The sequence below is a fragment of the Phyllobates terribilis genome, unplaced genomic scaffold, assembly GCF_046119375.1.
Source record: "Phyllobates terribilis strain yellow unplaced genomic scaffold, ASM4611937v1 Scaffold_924__1_contigs__length_538081, whole genome shotgun sequence".
NCBI classification, from domain to species: domain Eukaryota; kingdom Metazoa; phylum Chordata; class Amphibia; order Anura; family Dendrobatidae; genus Phyllobates; species Phyllobates terribilis.
In genome coordinates, this window is record NW_027363684.1 from 1 (window position 1) to 23,592 (window position 23,592).

General features: G+C 45.9%; 1 protein-coding gene across 1 annotated transcript in view; it reads left to right on the forward strand.

The window, feature by feature from the left end:
- Positions 1-834: 834 nt before the first annotated feature.
- LOC141240616 (uncharacterized) overlaps positions 835-23,592 on the forward strand; it is a 50,957-nt gene continuing 28,199 nt past the window's right edge. The window contains exons 1-9 of the mRNA XM_073668682.1: positions 835-962; positions 2,386-2,526; positions 2,846-3,028; positions 3,800-3,923; positions 7,580-7,677; positions 7,757-7,835; positions 9,027-9,124; positions 9,247-9,358; positions 13,529-14,646. Of these exons, the coding sequence (XP_073524783.1) occupies positions 2,443-2,526; positions 2,846-3,028; positions 3,800-3,923; positions 7,580-7,677; positions 7,757-7,835; positions 9,027-9,124; positions 9,247-9,358; positions 13,529-14,646 (1,896 nt within the window). The 5' untranslated portion in view covers positions 835-962; positions 2,386-2,442. The remainder of the gene's footprint in view (positions 963-2,385; positions 2,527-2,845; positions 3,029-3,799; positions 3,924-7,579; positions 7,678-7,756; positions 7,836-9,026; positions 9,125-9,246; positions 9,359-13,528; positions 14,647-23,592) is intronic.

Here is a 23,592-nt window from a genome sequence, read left to right on the forward strand (position 1 = left end):
GTAGGGGGGAGAGAGAGACGACGTAGGGGGGAGAGAGAGACGACGTAGGGGGGAGAGAGAGACGACGGAGGGGGGAGAGAGACGACGGAGGGGGAGAGAGGGAGAGACGACGTAGGGGGGAGAGAGACGACGTAGGGGGGAGAGAGAGAGAGACGACGGAGGGGGGGAGAGAGAGAGACGACGTAGGGGGGAGAGAGAGACGACGGAGGGGGAGAGAGAGGGAGAGACGACGTAGGGGGGAGAGAGACGACGTAGGGGGGAGAGAGAGAGACGACGTAGGGGGGAGAGAGAGAGACGACGTAGGGGGGAGAGAGAGAGACGACGTAGGGGGGAGAGAGACGACGTAGGGGGGAGAGAGAGAGAGACGACGGAGGGGGGGAGAGAGAGAGACGACGGAGGGGTAGAGAGAGACGACGGAGGGGGAGAGAGAGAGAGAGACGACGGAGGGGGGGAGAGAGACGACGGAGGGTGGAGAGAGAGAGAGACGACGGAGGGGGAGAGAGAGACGACGTAGGGGGAGAGAGAGAGAGAGACGACGGAGGGGGGAGAGAGAGAGAGACGACGTAGGGGGGAGAGAGAGAGAGACGACGGAGGAGTGGAGAGAGAGAGACGACGGAGGGGTGGAGAGAGAGAGACGACGGAGGGGTGGAGAGAGAGGACGGAGGGGGAGAGAGAGAGACGACGGAGGGGGAGAGAGAGAGAGACGACGGAGGGAGGGGGAGAAAGAACAGAGCATCACAACAACACAGGAAGAGGCTGCTGCACTGAGAGCGGAGGACCTGTGGTGACGTCACTGTCATGTGATCAGGGGGCGGAGCTCGGGAAAGGTAGACTAAATCCATGTGGGCTAAAGGACCTGACGTCATACCCATGTGACTTGATGATGTCACCAGAAGGGGCGGGGCCTCGCTCTCCATTGCTTTCTGCTGTTGAGGCTGTGGTGATTACACCGAGGAGCTGAGGTGATTTGGGGGCGGAGATAAGTGGATGTTCCTGTATGGGGGCTGCACAGGGAGCGGGGGGATTCTGTAGGTGCGAGACTGCGTGGGTGAGGAGGGGGTCCTGTTACTTGCGTGGAGTCTCCCCCGTGACCGTCCCCTGCTGGCGCTGTAGTTACCACGGTGACCGTCCCCCGCTGGAGGTGGAGTTACCACGGTGACCGTCCCCCGCTGGCGCTGTAGTTACCACGGTGACCGTCCCCCGCTGGCGCTGTAGTTACCACGGTGACCGTCCCCCGCTGGCGCTGTAGTTACCACGGTGACCGTCCCCCGCTGGCGCTGTAGTTACCACGGTGACCGTCCCCCGCTGGCGCTGTAGTTACCACGGTGACCGTCCCCCGCTGGCGCTGTAGTTACCACGGTGACCGTCCCCTGCTGGAGGTGTAGTTACCACGGTGACCGTCCTCCGCCGGCGGTGTAGTTACCACGCTGACTGTCCCCTGCTGGAGGTGTAGTTACCACGGTGACCGTCCTCCGCTGGCGGTGTAGTTACCACGCTGACTGTCCCCCGCTGGAGGTGTAGTTACCACTGTGACCGTCCCCCGCTGGCGCTGTAGTTACCACGGTGACCGTCCCCCGCTGGCGCTGTAGTTACCACGGTGACCGTCCCCCGCTGGCGCTGTAGTTACCATGGTGACCGTCCCCCGCTGGCGCTGTAGTTACCACGGTGACCGTCCCCCGCTGGCGCTGTAGTTACCACGGTGACCGTCCCCTGCTGGAGGTGTAGTTACCACGGTGACCGTCCTCCGCCGGCGGTGTAGTTACCACGCTGACTGTCCCCTGCTGGAGGTGTAGTTACCACGGTGACCGTCCTCCGCCGGCGGTGTAGTTACCACGCTGACTGTCCCCCGCTGGAGGTGTAGTTACCACTGTGACCGTCCCCCGCTGGCGCTGTAGTTACCACGGTGACCGTCCCCCGCTGGCGCTGTAGTTACCACGGTGACCGTCCCCCGCTGGCGCTGTAGTTACCATGGTGACCGTCCCCCGCTGGCGCTGTAGTTACCACGGTGACCGTCCCCTGCTGGCGCTGTAGTTACCACGGTGACCGTCCCCCGCTGGCGCTGTAGTTACCACGGTGACTGTCCTCCGCTGGAGGTGTAGTTACCACGGTGACTGTCCTCCGCTTGCGCTGTAGTTACCACGGTGACCATCCCCCGCTGGCGCTGTACTTACCACGGTGATTGTCCTCTGCTGGCTCTGTAGTTACCACAGTGACCATCCTCCTACGAGGCTGATAATGAGCGATCAGATCGGCGGAGGAGGCCTCAGTGGAGTTTGTGGCTTTTCCTCCAGTTTCTTCCTGATAAATGTCGGATATTTGGGGCAGAATTCAGTGATTGTCGTTATATTGTCCCCTGTGATCTCCATCTTCTCCTTTATCATGAAGACGCCGGCAGGACGAGATCCCTCCAGCTGATCCAGTATTCATCCCTCCTTCTCCTGAATGACCCCGATGATGGACGAGGACGAGACCACCAGAAGATTATTACACTTCACCCTGGAGATCATCTCCCTGCTGAGCGGAGAGGTAACTCCTCTACATTTCTATCAGCTTTATTGTGTTATGTAACAAGTCCGACATCGGGAAGAGGAAATCCAGAAGAGGAAGAGAAGGATTCTTTACTGTAAGAGCAGTGATTGTGTGCAGCTCTCTGCCAGGAGGAGTTGTCATGGGGATTCCCTATAAGAGCTGTAGAGGGGCCTGGATGTCTGTCCTGAGTGTAATAATATTCCAGGTTATGGCCCCAGATTACTGGAGACGGTTATTGATCCCGGGATTTCTACTGATTGTCAGATCTGGAGTCGGGAAGGAATTCTTCTCCCTAAGTGTCTCTCTCCATACACAGGATTACACAGTAGTGAGGAAGACACCGGGGGAGGGTGTGACTCCCATCATCCATCTCCAGGAGTCAGGAGGGCGGAGCCCGGGCCCCATCACAGAGCCTCCCCCGCACCCCCCAATACATGAGAGGAAGAAGAAGAAGATCCTAGAGCTCAGCAACAAGATGATTGAGCTGCTGAGCGGAGAGGTGACTGCTGGGACATTATACAGGACAGCACTGGAGGATTCTGGGTGATGAGCGGAGAGGTGACTGCTGGGACATAATACAGGACAGCACTGGAGGATTCTGGGTGATGAGCAGAGAGGTGACTGCTGGGACATTATACAGGACAGCACTGGAGGATTCTGGGTGATGACCGGAGAGGTGACTACTGGGACATTATATAGGAGAGCACTGGAGGATTCTGGGTGATGACCGCAGAGGTGACTGCTGGGACATTATACAGGACAGCACTGGAGGATTCTGGGTGATGACCGGAGAGGTGACTGCTGGGACATTATACAGGACAGCACTGGAGGATTCTGGGTGATGACCGGAGAGGTGACTGCTGGGACATTATATAGGAGAGCACTGGAGGATTCTGGGTGATGACCGGAGAGGTGACTGCTGGGACATTATACATGACAGCACTGGAGGATTCTGGGTGATGACCGGAGAGGTGACTGCTGGGACATTATACAGGACAGCACTGGAGGATTCTGGGTGATGACCGGAGAGGTGACTGCTGGGACATTATACAGGACAGCACTGGAGGATTCTGGGTGATGACCGGAGAGCTGACACTGGGACATTATACAGGACAGCACTGGAGGATTCTGGGTGATGACTGGAGGTGACTGCTGGTACATTATGCAGGACAGCTCTGGAGGATTCTGGGTGATGACCGGAGAGGTGACTGCTGGGACATTATACAGGACAGCACTGGAGGATTCTGGGTGATGACGGTGTCGTTGTCAGGTTCCTATAAGGTGTCAGGACGTCGCTGTCTATCTCTCCATGGAGGAGTGGGAGTATCTAGAAGGACACCAGGATCGGTACCAGGAGGTGATGATGGAGGAACTCCGGCCTCTGACATTACCAGGTGAGAGGAGACTCTTGTTGGCTCCGGTGGATGTGATGACGTCTCTCGGTCTCGTCCTATAATAGATGATTTTTCTCCAGACTTGCTCTGGTTTTCTCTACATTTTCTCACAGCTTTCATTCCCTGATTATTCTCTTCTGATCTGTGAGTCGCGGTTTCTCCGCTGTCGTCTTCATCAGTCTTGAGTCTTCGTCCTCGGCGGCTTCTTTCAGAAACTTTCACCTTCCTTAGAGCATCGGTCACATTTTGTCTGCAGATGTCCCAACTTTTCTGTCCGTTCTCTCCTATGATTTCTTTCGGTACCGGAGTCTGATCGTTACTCAGCAGAGTCGGGGTTAATTTACTGATGATTTTCCATCTAATCTGCTGTCGCTTGTCCATACCTCTGAACTCTGTGTGGCATTGACCTGGTCTCTAATCTGAGATGCTGTTAACCTGTGATTTCTGAGGCTGGTGACTCGGATAAACTTATCCTCAGAAGCAGAGGTGACTCTTGGTCTTCCTTTCCTGGGGCGGTCCTCATGTGAGCCAGTTTCTTTGTAGCGCTTGATGATTTTTGCAACTGAACTTGGGGACACTTTCAAAGTTTGCCCAATTTTTCGCACTGACTGACCTTCATTTCTTAAAGTAATGATGGCCACTCGTTTTTCTTTACTCAGCTGCTTTTTTTCTTGCTATAATACAAATTCTAACAGTCTGTTCAGTAGGACTATCAGCTGTGTATCCACCAGACTTCTGCACAACACAACTGATGGTCCCAACCCCATTTATAAGGTGAGAAATCCCACTTATTAAACCTGACAGGGCACACCTGTGAAGTGAAAACCATTTCCGGTGACTACCTCTTGAAGCTCATCAAGAGAATGCCAAGAGTGCGCAAAGCAGTCATCAAAGCAAAAGGTGGCTACACACACACACACACACACACACACACACACACACACACACACACACACACACACACACACACACACACACACACACACACACACACACACACACACAGAGTTAGGTCCATATGTATTTGGACAGAGACAACGTTTTTCTAATTTTGGTTCTAGACATTACCACAATGAATTTTCAGATGCAGTTGAAGTTCAGACTTTCAGCTTTCATTTGAGCGTATCCGCATTAAAATTGGATGAAGGGTTTAGGAGTTTCAGCTCCTTAACATGTGCCACCCTGTTTTTAAAGGGACAAAAAGTAATTGGACAGATGAAATAATTGTAAATAAAATGTTCATTTCTAGTAATTGGTTGAAAACCCTTTGTTGGCAATGACTGCCTGAAGTCTTGAACTCATGGACATCAGCAGATGCTGTGTTTCCTCCTTTTTGATGCTCTGCCAGGCCTTCACTGCGGTGGTTTTCAGTTGCTGTTTGTTTGTGGGCCTTTCTGTCTGAAGTTTAGTCTTTAACAAGTGAAATGCATGCTCAATTGGGTTGAGATCAGGTGACTGACTTGGCCATTCAAGAATATTCCACTTCTTTGCTTTAATAAACTCCTGGTTGCTTTGGCTTTATGTTTTGGGTCATTGTCCATCTGTAGTATGAAACGACAACCAATCAGTTTGGCTGCATTTGGCTGGATCTGAGCACACAGTATGGCTCTGAATACATCAGAATTCATTCGGCTGCTTCTGTCCTGTGTCACATCATCAATAAACACTAGTGACCCAGTGCCACTTGCAGCCATGCATGCCCAAGCCATCACACTGCCTCCGCCGTGTTTTACAGATGATGTGGTATGCTTTGGATCATGAGCTGTAGCACGCCTTCGCCATACTTTTCTCTTTCCATCATTCTGGTAGAGGTTGATCTTGGTTTCATCTGTCCAAAGAATGTTCTTCCAGAACTGTGCTGGCTTTTTTAGATGTTTTTTAGCAAAGTCCAGTCTAGCCTTTTTATTCTTGATGCTTATGAGTGGCTTGCACCGTGCAGTGAACCCTCTGTAGTTACTCTCATGCAGTCTTCTCTTTATGGTAGATTTGGATATTGATACGCCTACCTCCTGGAGAGTGTTGTTCACTTGGTTGGCTGTTGTGAAGGGGTTTCTCTTCACCATGCGATCATCCACCACTGTTGTCTTCCGTGGGCGCCCAGGTCTTTTTGCATTGATGAGTTCACCATTGCTTTCTTTCTTTCCCAGGATGTACCAAACTGTAGATTTTGTCACTCCTAATATTGTAGCAATTTCTCGGATGGGTTTTTTCTGTTTTTGCAGCTTAAGGAAGGCTTGTTTCACCTGCATGGAGAGCTCCTTTGACCGCATGTTTACTTCACAGCAAAACCTTCCAAATGCAAGCACCACACCTCAAATCAACTCCAGGCCTTTTATCTGCTTAATTGAGAATGACATAACGAAGGGATTGCCCACACCTGTCCATGAAATAGCCTTGGAGTCAATTGTCCAATTACTTTTGGTCCCTTTAAAGACAGGGTGGCACATGTTAAGGAGCTGAAACTCCTAAACCCTTCATCCAATTTTAATGTGGATCCCCTCAAATGAAAGCTGAAAGTCTGAACTTCAAATGCATCTGAATTTTTGTTTAAAATTCATTGTGGTAATGTCTAGAAACAAAATTAGAAAAATGTTGTCTCTGTCCAAATATATATGGACCTAACCGTATCTATCTATCTATCTATCTATCTATCTATCTATCTATCTATATATATATACACACACACACACAAACATTTGTTCTAATTTTGGGAGACAAAGCAAAAATGATGGGGACTTCAATCTAAGATCCTGGTCTGGTGGTAATAATTGTAAGTCTCCCTTAAAGGAATGTTTGTTCAGAAGAATATGTATTATGGAGCTTTTCTGTGGAGTTTGACCAGACAATCTCTCCTTGGCTCCCCGTGTGCATCAGTAAGCGCCCATGACCCCGGTGCCTGCTCTCTAGTTGTCCTTTCTACACATTGATAGGCGCTAACCGCTGTGTACCGGGTGCTCCCCACAACACCGTCCTTCCGGGTTCTGTGACTTCGTACATTAGTCGTACATGTGCCCCTTTTTCCTCCTTTAGAGTCAAATGCAGAACTTGCTGCTTATTTTAGTGTTTATACCGAGGCGGATGTTGAGAGTTATCTCTATTTAAAGAAGAAGAAAAACACGGTAACCCGTCTTTTAATAGATCAGGTTCTCTCCTCTGAGTGATCCCAGAGGATCCTTCCAGGAGGGAGGCCGTGTCCTCACGGTGACATCATGAACTCTCAAAATACAATCACTGGTAAATGGTCACCGTCCTTCCCCCAATCTCTATACAGTGAATTAGGAGAGAAGAAACCAATGGATAGAAATGTGGAGCTTTTTCCAGCTCCTCTGTGGTTCCATCCCTGGTGGAGACGAAACTTGGAGAAGTTGTGTTTCTTAGTACGGCTCCTTCATTGACTGATGAGGGTCTTCTCTGTCCCTCTCCTCGGGGTCCTCATCCTCTGAGTGCAGAGCAGAAAGCATTAGGCTTTGGTCTCGCTGATTATCACTTCATACTTGGGGCCACAATGTGCTGGGACCTCGGTACCGGTGGTGAGGACCACAACAATGTAATTTATTCACTGATACATAAACATAGAATTACCGGTTCTGAGAGACGAGTCTCATATATAGACAGATACACGGCAGGTCATGTATTCAGTCTGTGTGTCTCCACAGATGGATCCAGGGGGAGAAATCCACCAGAGAGATGTCCCCGTTCTCTGTATCCCCAGGACTGTCCAGAGGAGAATCACAACATCCCGGAGGATCATCAGGTAGATGACACTGAAGTCCCCACAGCATCTGACCATGATGTGATGGGATTTGAGCTCATCTTACATTTTTTCTTTTTAGGATGAAGATCTGATTAATATTAAGGTTGAAGTTATACATGGAGCCCAAGAGGCGACCGCAATATGTGCCGATCAGCAGGGTGAGGAGGGGAGACTGTCATGTCGGTTCTGTGGTCATCTACTACTACTTCCATCATTGCATGACACAATCTACAGTGGCATGTAAAAGTTTGGGCACCCCTGGTCAAAATTACTGTTATTGTGACCAGTTAAGCAAGTTGAAGATGAAATGATCTCTAAAAGACCTAAAGTTAAAGATGATACATTTCCTTTGTATTACCCTTGGACATTTGTGTGCTCAGATAACTTTGACCAATGATTCAGACCTTACTTAGCCTGTTAGGGTAAGGGTTCTTTCACTATCATCATTAGGAAAGGCCAGCTTTATAAAAACCCAGCCTACTCTAACAATGTGCCAAAAAAACAGCAGCCATGGCTTCTTCTAATCCGCTGTCTAGCACTCTGAAAATGGTGGAGGCCCACAAAGCAGGAGAAGGCTATGAGCGAAGCGTTTTCAAGTTGCCCTTTCCTCGGTTCAAAATGTAATAAAGAAATGTCAGTTAACAGAAACAGTGGAGGTCAAGATAAGGTCTGGAAGACCAAGCAAATTTTCAGTAGGATTGCTATAGAGGCAAATCAGAACCCCCTCCTGACTGCAAAAGACCTTCAGAAAGATTTAGCAGACTCTGGAGTTGTGGTACATTATTATACTCTTCAGAGACACCTGCACAAATATGGCCTTCATGGAAGAGTCATCAGAAGAAAACCTCTCCTGCGACCGCACCATGAAATTCAGCGTCAGAAGTATGCAAAAGTACATCTAAGAAGGTCTGATGCATTTTGGAAACAAGTCTTGTGGACCGATGAGGTTAAAATAGAGCAATGATCAAAGTTGTGTGGAGAAAAAAGGGCACAGAATTTTAGGAAAAGAACATCTCGCCAACCATTAAGCATGGTGGTGGATCAATCATGCTTTGGGGTTGTGTTGCAGCCAATGGCACAGGGAATGGGTAGAGGGAAGAATGGATTCCATGAAATTTCAGCAAATTCTTGATGCAAACATAACACCATGTTAAATGTAAAAGATGAAAATATATATAATTTATTATTTATTGTTTTGCCTAAAATACAAAGGAAATGTCATCTTTAACTTTAGGCCGTTTAGAGATTATTTAATCTTCAACTTAACTGTTCACAATAACAGTAATTTTAACCATTGGTGCCCAAACTTTTACATGTCACTGTATTCTGTCACTGTGTGTTTCCTACAGATGGACTCATGGAAAGAAATCCACCAGAGAGATGTCCCCGTCCTCTGTATCCCCAGGACTGTCCAGAGGAGAATCACAACATCCCGGAGAGTCATCAGGTAGACGGTGCTGAGCCCTGTACTGGATCTGTATATGGGGGGACATTTCTGATCGAGGTCATAGAGGTCACAGATTTTGGTGGTTTCTTGTATTGCGCTGATTGTTACATCTGATATATCAGGAGGAAGATCCAACTAAGAATAAAGTGAAGGACGAGACAGAAGAAGAAGCGACGAGTGGGGATCAGCCGTGTGTGAGTGACGGGAAGGAGATTCCTGTAGATGTTTCCACAGGTGTGTAATAATGACCGGCGTGTGATGATGATGACTGGCGTATGACGATGATGATTGGCATGTGACTATGATTAGCGGCGTGTGATGATGATGATTGGCATGTGACTATGATTAGCGGCGTGTGATGATGATGACCGGCATGTGATGATGATGATGACTGGCGTATGAGGATGATGATTGGCATGTGACTATGATTAGCGGCGTATGATGATTGGCATGTGACTATGATTAGCGGCGTGTGATGATGATGATGACCGGCATGTGATGATGATGATGATGATTGGCATGTGACTATGATGACCGGCATGTGACTATGATTAGCGGCGTGTGATGATGATGACTGGCGTATGATGATGATGATTGGCATGTGATGATGATGATGACTGGCGTATGATGATGATGATTGGCATGTGACTATGATTAGCGGCGTGTGATGATGATGACTGGCGTATGATGATGATGATTGGCATGTGACTATGATTAGCGGCGTGTGATGATGATGACTGGCGTATGACGATGATGATTGGCATGTGACTATGATTAGCGGCGTGTGACGATGACCGTTGTGTGATATTGTATGAAGTCTCCGGTGCAGTGAAGCTTTATCCGCCGTCCACATCACAGCAGAAGCGTCCGGTGATGGCGCGGCTGCTCCTGTACAGAGTCCGGTTGCACACCGATGAATAACTGGGCCGCATTCACACCTCTTCTTAATGATTTAATAAGCACATTTTTAATTTTCCTAATTGTGTTTTTTAATATTACTTCCATCTTTTACTTTCATATTATTCTTACACAAGTCTCATGCTGCCATATAAATGACTGAGCTTGCGATTCGGACAGAACCCCGGGGGAAGATTCCGTATAATGAGGCGCTGTGGACGCCGTCTGGCCTATGATCCAGTGATGTCCATCTTTTTAAGCGTGCATAAAAGCGCAGTCGACCAGAGGCTAGACGGAGTCCGGTGTAACTCTGCTGCCTCATTATTCTGAATGGATCCCTCGGGGGTGTCATCTGAATCATGTATTTTGTAGATTTAGATGGAAACCCCGATGTACAGTGGGTGCGGAAAGTATTCCTACACCTTTAAATATTTCACTCTTTGTTTTATTGCAGCTATTCGGTAAGTTCTAAAAAGTTCATTTTTTTCTCATTATAGTACACTCTGCACCCCATCTTGACTGAAAAAAAACAGAAATGTAGACATTTTTGCAAATGTATTAAAAAAGAAAAACTGAAATATCACATGGTTATAAGTATTCAGACCCTTTGCTCAGTATTGAGTAGAAGCCCCTTTTGAGCTAGTACAGCCATGAGTCTTCTTGGGAATGATGTAACAAGTTTTTCACACCTGGATTTAGGGATCCTCTGCCATTCTTCCTTACAGATCCTCTCCAGTTCCATCAGGTTGGATGGTGAAAGTTGGTGGACAGACATTTTCAGGTCTCTCCAGAGATGCTCAATTGGGTTTACGTCAGGGCTCTGGTTGGGCCAGTCAAGAATGGTCACAGAATTGTTCTGAAGCCACTCCTTTGTCATTTTAGCTGTGTGCTTAGGGTTATTGTCTTGTTGGAAGGTGAACCTTCGGCCAAGTCTGAGGTCCAGAACACTCTGGAAGAGGTTTTCATCCAGGATATCTCTGTACTTGGCTGCATTCATGTTTCCTTCAATTGCAACCAGTCATCCTGTCCCTGCAGCTGAAAAATACCCCCATAGCATGATGCTGCCTCCACCATGTTTCACTGTAGGGATTGTATTGGGCAGGTCATGAGCAGTGCCAGGTTTTCTCCACACATACCGCTTAGAATTATCACCAAAAAGTTCTATCTTCATCTCATCAGACCAGAGAATCTTATTTTTCATAGTCTGAGTCCTTCATGTGTTTTGAGCAAACTCTATGCGGGCTTTCATATGTCTTGCACTGAGGAGAGGCTTCCATCTGGCCACTCTGCCATAAAGGCCCGACTGGTGGAGGGCTGCAGTGATCGTTGACTTTGTGGAACTTTCTCCCATCTCCCTACTGCATCTCTGGAGCTCAGCCACAGTGATCTTGGGGGTTTTCTTTACCTCTCCTACCACGGCTCTTCTCCCACGATTGCTCAGTTTGGCTGGACGGCCAGGTCTAGGAAGACTTCTGGTGGTCCCAAACTTCTTCCATTTAAGGATTATGGAGGCCACTGTGCTCTTAGGAACCTTGAGTAATTCAGAAATACTTTTGTAACCTTGGCCACATCTGTGCCTTGCCACAATTCTGTCTCTGAGCTCCTTGGGCAGTTCCTTTGAGCTGATGATTCTCATTTGGTCTGACATGCACTGTGAGCGGTGACGTCTTATATAGACAGGTGTGTGTCTTTCCAAATCAAGTCCTATCAGTTTAATTAAACACAGCTGGACTCCAATGAAGGAGTAGAACCATCTCAAGGAGGATCACAAGGAAATGGACAGCATGTGACTTAAATATGAGTGTCTGAGCAAAGGGTCTGAATACTTATGAGCATGTGATATTTCAGTTTTTCTTTTTTAATACATTTGCAAATTTGTCTGCATTTCTGCTTTTTTTCAGTCAAGATGGGGTGCAGAGTGGACTTTAATGAGAAAAATAAATGAACTTTTTAGAATTTACCAAATGGCTGCAATGAAACAAAGAGTGGAAAATTTTAAGGGGTCTGAATACTTCCCGTACCCACTGTAAGTGTTCAGCGTACAGCACAGGATAAATATGATCCAAAATGTTCTGTACCCCAAAATGCCACCACGAGCTTCTACTCAACCCACAAAAAAAAAGTCCCCACTCAGGTTCATCATCTGTAAACAGTAATATAGGGGGTGTCCATATTACTGGTAGCACAAAGGCTCTGGAAAAGTGACGTGGCTCCCACTTAAAGAAATCCAGTGACATCTGCGCTCCCAAATCCAAATGCCCCCTCCTCCTGAGCCCCACCGTGTGCAGTTAGCATCCACATGTTTGGCATTACTGTAGCGAGGAGAGACAATTTATTTCTCCAGAAAGCACTAGCTGGGAATCATGTACTGGGCGCTACAACGTAAGGGCACTACAATGTACCGGACACTACAATGTACTGGCCACTATAATGAAATATTTGCATTTTCACTTTGCAACATCCATTACTGCTCGTTTCTGGAAAGCACCCATGGAGTCAAATTCATCACTACACCTGTAGATACATTTCCATAGGGGTGTAATTTCCAAACTGGTGTCACTTGAGGGGGGATTCTGCTCTTTTGCCACTTCGGGGCTCTGTATATGGAGTCTGCAAACTGTTCTACTAAAGTTTGTTCTCCAAGAGTCAAATAGCGCTCCGTCCCTCCCCAGTCTCGCCATGTGGCTAAGCAGTACAGTACAGCCACATATGGGGTATTGCCCCGTTCAGCAGAAATTGTATAAAATTATGACGTCATTTTTACCCATTTTCCCTTGTGAAAATGTAAAATCTGGGGCTAAAATAACATTATAGTGGTAAAAATGTAATTTTTTTTTCTTCACCGTTCAATTGTATAACATTTTGTGAATCACAATTACCTTGCATTCATTGGGAAAGTGCGCGGTGGATGCTGGGTGTGACGCGCGGGGAAACCCCTCCCACAGCCCGGCGTCCACCGCGGGGATCGCATCACCGAGTCACGCCTCACTTGACGTGACATCAGCGGAAGCAAGAGCCGGCTGCAGCCGGGGGTCGTGTGATGCCTGTGAGTGGCCAGCGATAGCGCCGATCACTGCCAATAAAGACAAAGCTAGGTAATTAAAATAAATCTTCTCTCAACGGGTTAATTACATTGGGGGCATTTTTAATAGTAGTGGACAACTTCTTTAATTGCGTGGACACTTTTCTATACTAAGGGCAAGATACGAAGCTTGAGAGTGAAATGGCACTGGAGGTACATTAAGGGAACCTGCCATCAGTAATTACCACTTAAAGAACTATTTGCTGTCTAATCTCTGCCACCCCTGACTTGTGCCAATGTCACCAGTTTATAAGTGTCATTCACTTTACCCGTCATTCTGTTAATGTTATGGCATGTAGTTGTCCTCCTTATTACCGGTACTTTCACTGACGAGGGTCTTCATTGTGAGCTCCAGAAAATACATTCAGAAATCTCTTTTGTGTTGAAGAAAAAACTCACATCTAATTTATCTTTCATCCTGATAGGAAATCCTTGTGAGAATAACGGTTCATCACTAAATTGTAAAAAAGAAGATCTCATGAAGCACTCTAATGGAGAAAACCTCATCACCCTTCCTGCACCTCCTGGACTTCACAGCACTTCACTTTCTTATAATCCTCCTAATCATGAGGAATCATCTCCTGAGCAATCTCACATTGTTACCAAAAGTCCAGGGGGCAAAGTGGATAAAAGATTTCAGTGTGACAAGAAATTTACAAAAAGCTCAGATTTTTTAACACACAGAAAACACAAAGGTAAAAAGCCATACTCCTGTTCAGAATGTGGGAAATGCTTTACATATAAATCACAATTTGTTATACATGAGAGAATTCATACAGGAGAGAAGCCATTTTCATGTTCGGAATGTGGGAAATGTTGTAGAAGTAAATCAGAGCTTGTTACACATCAGAGAATTCATACAGGAGAGAAGCCATATTCATGTTCAGGATGTGGGAAGTCCTTCACAGATAAAGGGAATCTTATTACACATCAGAGAATTCATACAGGAGAGAAACCATATTCATGTTCAGAATGTGGGAAGTCCTTCACAGAAAAATGGATTCTTAGTAGACATCAGAGAATTCATACAGGAGAGAAGCCATTTTCATGTTCGGAATGTGGGAAATGTTGTAGAAGTAAATCAGAGCTTGTTATACATCAAAGAATTCACACAAGAGAAAAACCTTTTTCATGTTTAGTATGTGGAAGGTGCTTTCCAGATAAATCACATCTTGTTACACATCAGAGAATTCACACAGGAGAAAAGCCGTATTCCTGTTCAGAATGTGGGAAATGCTTTACAAATAAAGGGAATCTTATTGAACATCAGAAAATTCACACAGGAGAGAAGCCGTATTCATGTTCAGAATGCGGGAAATCTTTTATGAATAAATCAAGTCTTTCTGTTCATAAGAGAATTCACACAGGAGAAAAGCCATTTTCTTGTTCAGAATGTGGGAAATGCTTTACAACTAAAGGGAATCTTATTACACATCAGAAAATTCACACAGGAGAGAAGCCGTATTCATGTTCAGAATGTGGGAAATCTTTTATACATAAATCACACCTTGTAAAACATGAGAGAAGTCATATGGGAAAGAAAGTATAATTATGCTCACAGTGTTTTATAAAGTTTAATAAACATTGTTCAGCATAAATGAGTACACCCCCTTTAATGAGTAAGATTTTATTTAATAGCTCACTGAACACAAGATCAATTTCTACAATTTTGCCAACACTAAGTTTCATAGAACATTTTTTTTGTAATCAAAACATGAAAGTAAGGGTAATAATATAACTCTCATTACAAAATCTTCAGTTTTACTCAAAATTAGTTGATGCAAAAATGAGTACACCCCACATCAAAAGCTACTACATCTATTATTTTGTATGGCCTCGATAATTTTAAAGGACGGCACCAAGTTTTCTAGGCCTGGAATGAACAAGTTAGTGACAATACTATATCTATCTTTTATCTCTCTTTCGATAACGAGCTCTTAGAGCCTGGATGCTGGATGGAGCGATGACAACTTGTCTCTTCAGAATTCCCCATAGGTGTTTGGTTGGGTTCAGATCAGGAGACACTTAGCCACAGAATCACTGTCACCCTGTTCTTCAGAAATGCAACAGTGGCCTACCAAGGGAACAGAGTGATGGCAGCATCTTTTCTTTCACTACAGAGCAGAACATCTGTGAATTCAAGATACCATCAATGAAATGTAGCTCCTCATGCAGCCGCACATAAGGACACGGCCACCACCAGGTTTCTCTGTAGACACCATTTCTCATTGTATTCCTCATTTGTCCACCATTTATCTTGGTCTCATCACTCCAGAGTATAAAGTCCCAGGAGTCTTCATATGTTTCCGCATGTGTCCTGGCAGATTGTAGGGCGGCTTTTTTGTGCATGGGATTTAGGAGAGGCTTTCTATGTGGACAACACCCATGTCTGCCATTCCTCTATAGAAAACATTGTCTGCTTTCAGCTCATCTCTCAATGCTTGGATGAAAAATCACAGTTGGGAAGGAATGGACGGGACAAAGAAAGTTACTGATAATCAAGCACTTGTTTTCCAGTGTGAATAAAACCAAAAACTTTTATTGAACAAATTAAAATCATAGAAACATTAAAAAACAGATAGGAGCAAAACATCTCTGCGTTTCTACCTGGTATTTGTGTTCAGTTCTTCTTCATGACATAATAAATCACCAGTAACCGGCTTCTTCTACACATCATAGGGTCTAATGCACAGCGGAGACCCCCAGCCCCAAATGGACATGTGCAAGTATGTCTACATTACCCCTATGGATGATCATATGTCCACAACAAAAAGCATCCGTGCAATAGAAGAATGAAGTGTCTGCATCTATAATGTGTATATTATGTATAATTACTATAAAAGAGGAAAAACACAATTCAGTAAATGGATACAAGGTCTGAAGGAAGCTTCATATCACTGGGGAATCTGGGGTCCAATTCCAGAATCCACAAGGCTTCTCTGGGGTGTACTTTTTATACCAATCTCCCCCTTAGCTGGTCTGGTGACATATTCAATACCCACAACTGTAAAGTGATTAATCCCTATTGTGTTGTATGAGATGTTGTGATGCTGCAGATGTATTACGTGTTGTGGGGCCAAGAACGTCCCTAACGTGTCCCCCAATGCGGTGACGTAAGGGTCTGACCGTGCCCCCACATATTGCAGCAGACAAGCTTCACATTGTATGGTGTCAATGACGTGTGGAGCTACAACTAATGAGATCTCTGATATTATAGGGTTTATTATGGTTAGTAGATGCAGACATTTTTGCTTTGTGCACAGACTTGCACAAACCACATTTATTTCTCCCACATTCAATATGCAAATTGCCTCTTCAGAGAAAAAGAGGACTTGTACTCTACAGCGCCACCTATTGGAAGCAGCAATCCTACAGGTCACAACCAACCATTTAACGAGTCGTTCAATATGACTTAGGATAAAAGTCAAATCAGAATCTCAATTTGCAGACACGGTGTTTCGGGCTGTTGGTCCTCGTAAGTGCAAAGTACGAGTTCTGATTTGGCTAGGTGAGAGCCACATTCAATAAAACCTTTGGTATTTGTCATCCACGTGTCAGTTGTCTTTCGTGTTGCTGGATCCTTGTCAGTGTATAACATAGGTAAATGTTTTCTGGTAATATTCACTATATTATAGGAATCTTCTCTGCAGCCAGTATTGAATGTATCTCTAGACTCATGGATGTTTCCTTCTTTGTGGGTTTTCGGTAATGTATGAAATATTGGACATTGTGGGTGATTTTCCTTTAATCGTTCTGTTTGGCATTAAGTACAGCCGATACCAAACCCTCCTCCAAAAGACAATGTAAGGGGGTATTGTATGAATTAGTAGGATCTCCATCTAGAGTGCGGCATATATTAGTATCGTCATCCATGTTCATAACCTCCGGCTCATACAACCCACTATCCAGAGCTGTAATCGAGCCCCCTTTATCTGCAGCTCTAATGACTTTATTAGGGCTGTGCTCAGGGCCGTATCTGGCATTCATGCTGCCCTAGGCACTTTAAGTGGTCACGCCCCCTACTGGTAATTCATACTAAAAGTGCTCACACCCTTTAGGCCCCCTTCACACGTACCGGAGACACACGTACACCCATTATAATCTATAGGCTGCACACATGGTCACACGGACCGGACATGTCCGTTTTTTGCCTGCAGCTCTGACGTCAGTACGTCCTGCACACAGATGACAAACTGTGACATCCGCACACACGTCTGTGTGACACGTGCCGGAAGAGAGTGCAGAATAGAAATGACAGATATTTAGGTGTTAGATGTGCAAAGATCGAGATAGATGATAGATATCCGTGAGATATATAATTAGTGCCCTGAGTGTGTAGTTTACTGTACTTGTGTTTAGCTAATAAATTAAAAAAGCGATATGGAGTCCTACCTATTTTTGATAACCAGCAAAGGTAAAGCAGACAGCTGTGAGTGGATATTATCAGGGTGGTAAGGTCCTCGGTTACTGGGCCCTTCCCAGCCTAAAAATACCAGCCCTCAGCCGCCTCAGAAATGGGGCACCAATTCAGGTGCTTCGCACGGCTCTTCCCGATTGCCCTGGTGCGGTGGCAATCGGGGTAATGGCGGTTAGAGTTGATGACAGCTGTGATTTGTCATAAAACACAGCTGTCTTCAAGCCCTCAGGTTGGTAATGGAGGGGGAAAGGAAAGAGATCCCGGCACTCACCTGTAGTCAATCATTTATTCCACATCCACAAATCTGCAAAACGTTTCAGCTCCTCCAGAGCTTTTCTCAATTGTGGGCAATCACATAGAAATACAACATTTATATAGAAAAAAAACAAGGAAATGACATCACAATGAAATAAAAAATGAAAAAAACTACAAACATTCATATAATCATATTAGTCTCATTATATAAAATATACACTGCTCAAAAAAATAAAGGGAACACATATTCTGTTGTGTAACTCCAAGTAAATGAAACTTCTGTGAAATCAAACTGTCCACTTAGGAAGCAACACTGATTGACAATCAATTTCACATGCTGTTATACAAATGGAATAGACAATGGATGGAAATTATTGTCAATTATCAAGACACCCTCAATAAAGGAGTGGTTCTGCAGGTGGGGACCACAGACCATATCTCAGTACCAATGCTTTCTGGCTGATGTTTTGGTCAGTTTTGAATATTGGTTGTACTTTCACACTCGTGGTAGCATGAGACGGACTCTATAACCCACAGAAGTTGCTCAGGTAGTGCAGCTCATCCAGGATGGCACATCAATGCGAGCTGTGGCAAGAAGATTTGCTGTGTCTGTCAGCGTAGTGTCCAGAGGCTGGAGGCGGTACCAGGAGACAGGCCAGTACACCAGGAGACGTGGGGCGCCATAGGAGGGCAACAACCCAGCAGCAGGACCGCTACCTCCACCTTTGTGCAAGGAGGAGCACTGCCAGAGCCCTGCAAAATGACCTCCAGCAGGCCACAAATGTGCATGTGGCTTCACAAACGGTTATAAACCGACTCCATGAGGGTGGTATGAGGGCCCGACGTCCACAGATGGGGGTTGTGCTCACAGCCCAACACCGTGCAGGGCGCTTGGCATTTGCCACAGAACACCAGGATTGGCAAAGTCGCCACTGGCGCCCTGTGCTCTTCACAGATGAAAGCAGGTTCACACTGAGCACATGTGACAGACGTGACAGAGTCTGGAAACGCCGTGGAGAGCGATCTGCTGCCTGCAACATCCTTCAGCATGACCGGTTTGGCAGTGGGTCAGTAATGGTGTGGGGTGGCATTTCTTTGGAGGGCCGCACAGCCCTCCATGTGCTCGCCAGAGGTAGCCTGACTCCCATTAGGTACCAAGATGAGATCCTCAGACCCCTTGTAAGACCATATGCTGGTGTGATTGGCCCTGGGTTCCTCCTAATGCAGGACAATGCCAGACCTCATGTGGCTGGAGTGTGTCAACAGTTCCTGCAAGATGAAGGCATTGAAGCTATGGACTGGCCGCCCGTTCCCCCACACCTGAATCCGATGGAGCACATCGTGTCTCGCTCCATCCACCGTTGTCACGTTGCACCCCAGACTGTCCAGGAGTTGGCGGATGCTTTAGTCCAGGTCTGGGAGGAGATCCCACAGGAGACCATCCGCAACCTCATCAGGAGCATGCCCAGGCGTTGTAGGGAGGTCATACAGGCACGTGGAGGCCACACACAATACTCAGCCTCATCAGGAGCATGCCCAGGCATTGTAGGGAGGTCATACAGGCACGTGGAGGCCACACACAATACTCAGCCTCATCAGGAGCATGCCCAGGCGTTGTAGGGAGGTCATACAGGCACGTGGAGGCCACACACAATACTCCGCCTCATCAGGAGCATGCCCAGGCGTTGTAGGGAGGTCATACAGGCACGTGGAGGCCACACACAATACTGAGCCTCATTTTGACTTGTTTTAAGGACATTACATCAAAGTTGGATCAGCCTGTAATGTGTTTTTCCACTTTGTACTGTGTTTTTCCACTTTGTACAGAACAAAGTATTCAATGAGAATATTTCATTCATTCAGATCTAGGATGGGTATTTCAGTGTTCCCTTTATTTTTTTGAGCAGTGTATATACACAAAGATGAAAAAACGTCCATAACAAAGTATAATAACTATCAAATTAAATATTTTATTTTACACCAATACACATTGCCACAAATATATATATAGGCGTATATACAGTGCTGGCCAAAAGTACTCAGTTTCTTCCTGAAAATGATTGCAATCACAAATTCTTTGGTCTTATTATCTTCATTTAATTTGCTTGCAAGGAAAAAACACAAAAGAGAATGAAGCAAAAATCAAATCATTGATCATTTCACACAAAACTCCAAATAAGGGCCAGACAAAAGTATTGGCACCCTCAGCCTAATACTTGGTTGCACAACCTTTAGCCAAAATAACTGCGAACAACCGCTTCCGGTAACCATCAATGAGTTTCTTACAATACTCTGCTGGAATTGTAGACCATTCTTCTTTGGCAAACTGCTCCAGGTCCCTGATATTTGAAGGGTGCCTTCTCCAAACTGCCATTTTGAGATCTCTCCACAGGTGTTCTATGGGATTTAGGTCTGGACTCATTGCTGGCCACCTTAGAAGTCTCCAGTGCTTTCTCTAAAACCATTTTATAGTGCCTTTGGAAGTGTGTTTTAGGTCATTGTCCTGCTGGAAGACCCATGACCTCGGAGGAAGACCCAGCTTTCTCACACTGGGCCCTACATTATGCTGCAAAATTTGTTAGTAGTCTTCAGACTTCATAATGCCATGCACACGGTCAAGCAGTTCAGTGCCAGAGGCAGCAAAGCAACCCCAAAACATCAGGGAACCTCCGCCATGTTTGACTGTAGGGACCGTGTTCTTTTCTTTGAATACCTCTTTTTTTTTCCTGTACACTCTATGTTGATGCTTTTTCCCAAAAAGCTCTACTTTTGTCTCATCTGACCAGAGAACATTCTTCCAAAACGTTTTAGGCTTTCTCAGGTAAGTTTTGGAAAACTACAGCCTGGCTTTTTTATGTCTCGGGGTAAGAAGTGGGGTCTTCCTGGGTATCCTACCATACAGTCCCTTTTCATTCAGACACCGACGGATAGTACAGGTTGATACTGTTGTACCCTCGGACTGCAGGGCAGCTTGAACTTGTTTGGATGTTAGTCGAGGTTCTTTATCCACCATCCGCACAATCTTGCGTTGAAATCTCTCGTCAATTTTTCTTTTCCGTCCACATCTAGGGAGGTTAGCCACAGTGCCATGGGCTTTACACTTCTTGATGACACTGCGCACGGAAGACACAGGAACATTCAGGTCTTTGGAGATGGACTTGTAGCCTTGAGATTGCTCATGCTTCCTCACAATATGGTTTCTCAAGTCCTCAGACAGTTCTTTGGTCTTCTTTCTTTTCTCCATGCTCAATGTGGTACACACAAGGACACAGGACAGAGGTTGAGTCAACTTTAATCCTTGTTAACTGGCTGCAAGTGTGATTTAGTTATTGCCAACACCTGTTAGGTGCCACAGGTAAGTTACAGGTGCTGTTAATTACACGAATTAGAGAAGCATCACATGATTTTTAAAAGGGTGCCAATACTTTTGTCCACCCCTTTTTTAGGTTTGGTGTGGAATTATATCCAATTTGGCTTTAGGACAGTTCTTTTTGTGTTTTTTCATTGAAGACAAATTAAATGAAGAGAATAATACCAAAGAATTTGTGATTGCAATCATTTTCAGGAAGAAACTGAGTATTATCTGACAGAATTGCAGGGGTGCCAATACTTTTGGCAAGCACTGTAGGAAATGCAAAAAAAACATACTAATAAGTTTTACTTATATAGCGCCAACATATTCCGCAGCACTTTACAATTAAGCGGGGACATGTACAGACAATAACTTCAATACAAGGTGAGACAGTGTAAACAGTTACATTAGGAGTGAGGGTCCTTCCGCTCGCACGCTTACAATCTACAAGGGAATGGGGGGACACAGTAGGTGAAAAGTGCTTGTTATTTCAGGTCTGGCAATTATAATAAATAGGGATTTTTACATAAAGCTGCATGATCCGGTCATCAGCCCGTATGTATAAGTGCAATAATCAAGTATCGAGTGCAGTTATCGTGTGCATGGAGGGTGAGGAGACAGATGGAGAGTAGGGAGCAGATTCTGAATAATATTTAGAAGGAGGAAAAAGGGGAAAGTTGGTTTACTGAGTAGTTGAGGTGGTCGGCTTGTTTAAAGAGATGGGTTTTTAAAGCGCGCTTGAAGACATGGGGGCTAGGCATCAGTCGGTTCTTCTAGGGTAGAGCATTCCAGAGAATTGGCACAGCACGAGAGAAGTCTTGGAGACGGAGGTGCGAGGTTCAGATTATGAGGGATGTTAGTCTTAGGTCATTTGTAGAACGGAGGGCACGTGTAGGGCGATAGGCAGAGATGAGAGAAGAGATATAAGGTGGTGCCGAACTGTGGAGAGCTTTGTGGGTGACAGCTATGAGTTTATATTGGACCCTGTAGCGAATGGGCAACCTGTGTAATGACTGGCACAAGATGGAGGCATCGGTGAAGCGGCTGGACAGAAATACGACCCTGGCTGCTGCATTCAGGACAGATTGGAGAGGAGAAAGTTTGGTAAGAGGGAGACCGATCAGAAGAGAGTTGCGGTAGTCCAGACGGGAGTGAATAAGAGCGACAGTAAGAGTTTTAGCAGTTTCCAAGGTGAGAAAAGGTCGGATTCTGGAGATGTTTTTAAGATGCAGGTGACAAGAGCGAGTGAGTGATCGGATATAGGGAGTAAAGGAAAGGTTAGTGTCGAATATGACCCCAAGGCAGCAAACGTGCTACTGGGAGTTATGGTTGAACCATCCAAGGTAAATTCAATGTCAGGTAGAGTTGGGTTAGTAGAGGGGAGAAACACAAGAAGTTCAGTTTTGTAGAGATTCAGTTTAAGATAGAGGGAGGACATTATGTTAGAGACAGCGGACAGACAATTCTTAGTATTTTGTATTAGGGTAGGGGTGATATCAGGTGAAGAGGTGTCAGCATAGAGATGATACTGGAACCCAAATCTGCTGATTGTTAGTCCAATAGGGGCAGTGTATAGAGAGAAGAGGAGGGGGCATAGGACTGATCCCTGCGGGACACCGATAGTAAGGGGACGAGGAGAGGAAGAGGAGCCGGCAAAAGATACAGTGAAGGAGCGGTCAGAGATGTAGGAGGAGAACCAGGAGAGAACAGTTTCCTGGAGGCCTATAGAGCGGAGCATAGTGAGGAGGAGCTGGTGATCCACAGTGTCAAATGCGGCAGAGAGATCCAGGAGAATCAGCAGGGAGCAGTGACCTTTGGATTTAGCTGTTAGTAGATCATTAGAGACTTTAGTGAGGGTAGTTTCAATGGAGTGTAAGGAGCGGAAACCAGATTGTAGAGGGTCGAGGAGAGAGTTATCTGAGAGATAATGGATTAGACGGGAGTGGACCAAGCGTTCCAGGAGTTTAGAGATTTAAGTTAGATTAGAGACAGGTCTGTAGTTAGCAGCACAGTTCTGGTCCAGGGATGGCTTTTTAAGCAAAGGGGTTATGATGGCATGTTTAAATGAGGAGGGAAAGATACCTGAAGAAAGAGAGAGGTTAAATATTTTAGTCAGGTGAGTGGTGACCACCGGGGAGAGAGACTGCAGATGTGAAGGAATGGGGTCACTGTTGCAGGTTGGGAAGAAGTGAGGAGCTGGGTAACTTCTTCTTCTGTAACAGGCTCAAAGATGGCTAGTGAGCTTGAAGTGCGGCAGGGAAGGGGATCCAGGCACTGAGGAGATTCGACCAAAATGACCTGATGGATGTGGTTGATTTTTTCTAGGAAATAAGTGGCCAGATCCTCACCGCTGAGGTTGGTGGTGGGGGCCTGTGCATTAGGTTTCAGGAGGGAGTTTAAGGTTTCAAAAAGTCATTTTGGATTGTTGGACAGTGAAGTGATGAGGGGAGTGTTATAGCAGAAGA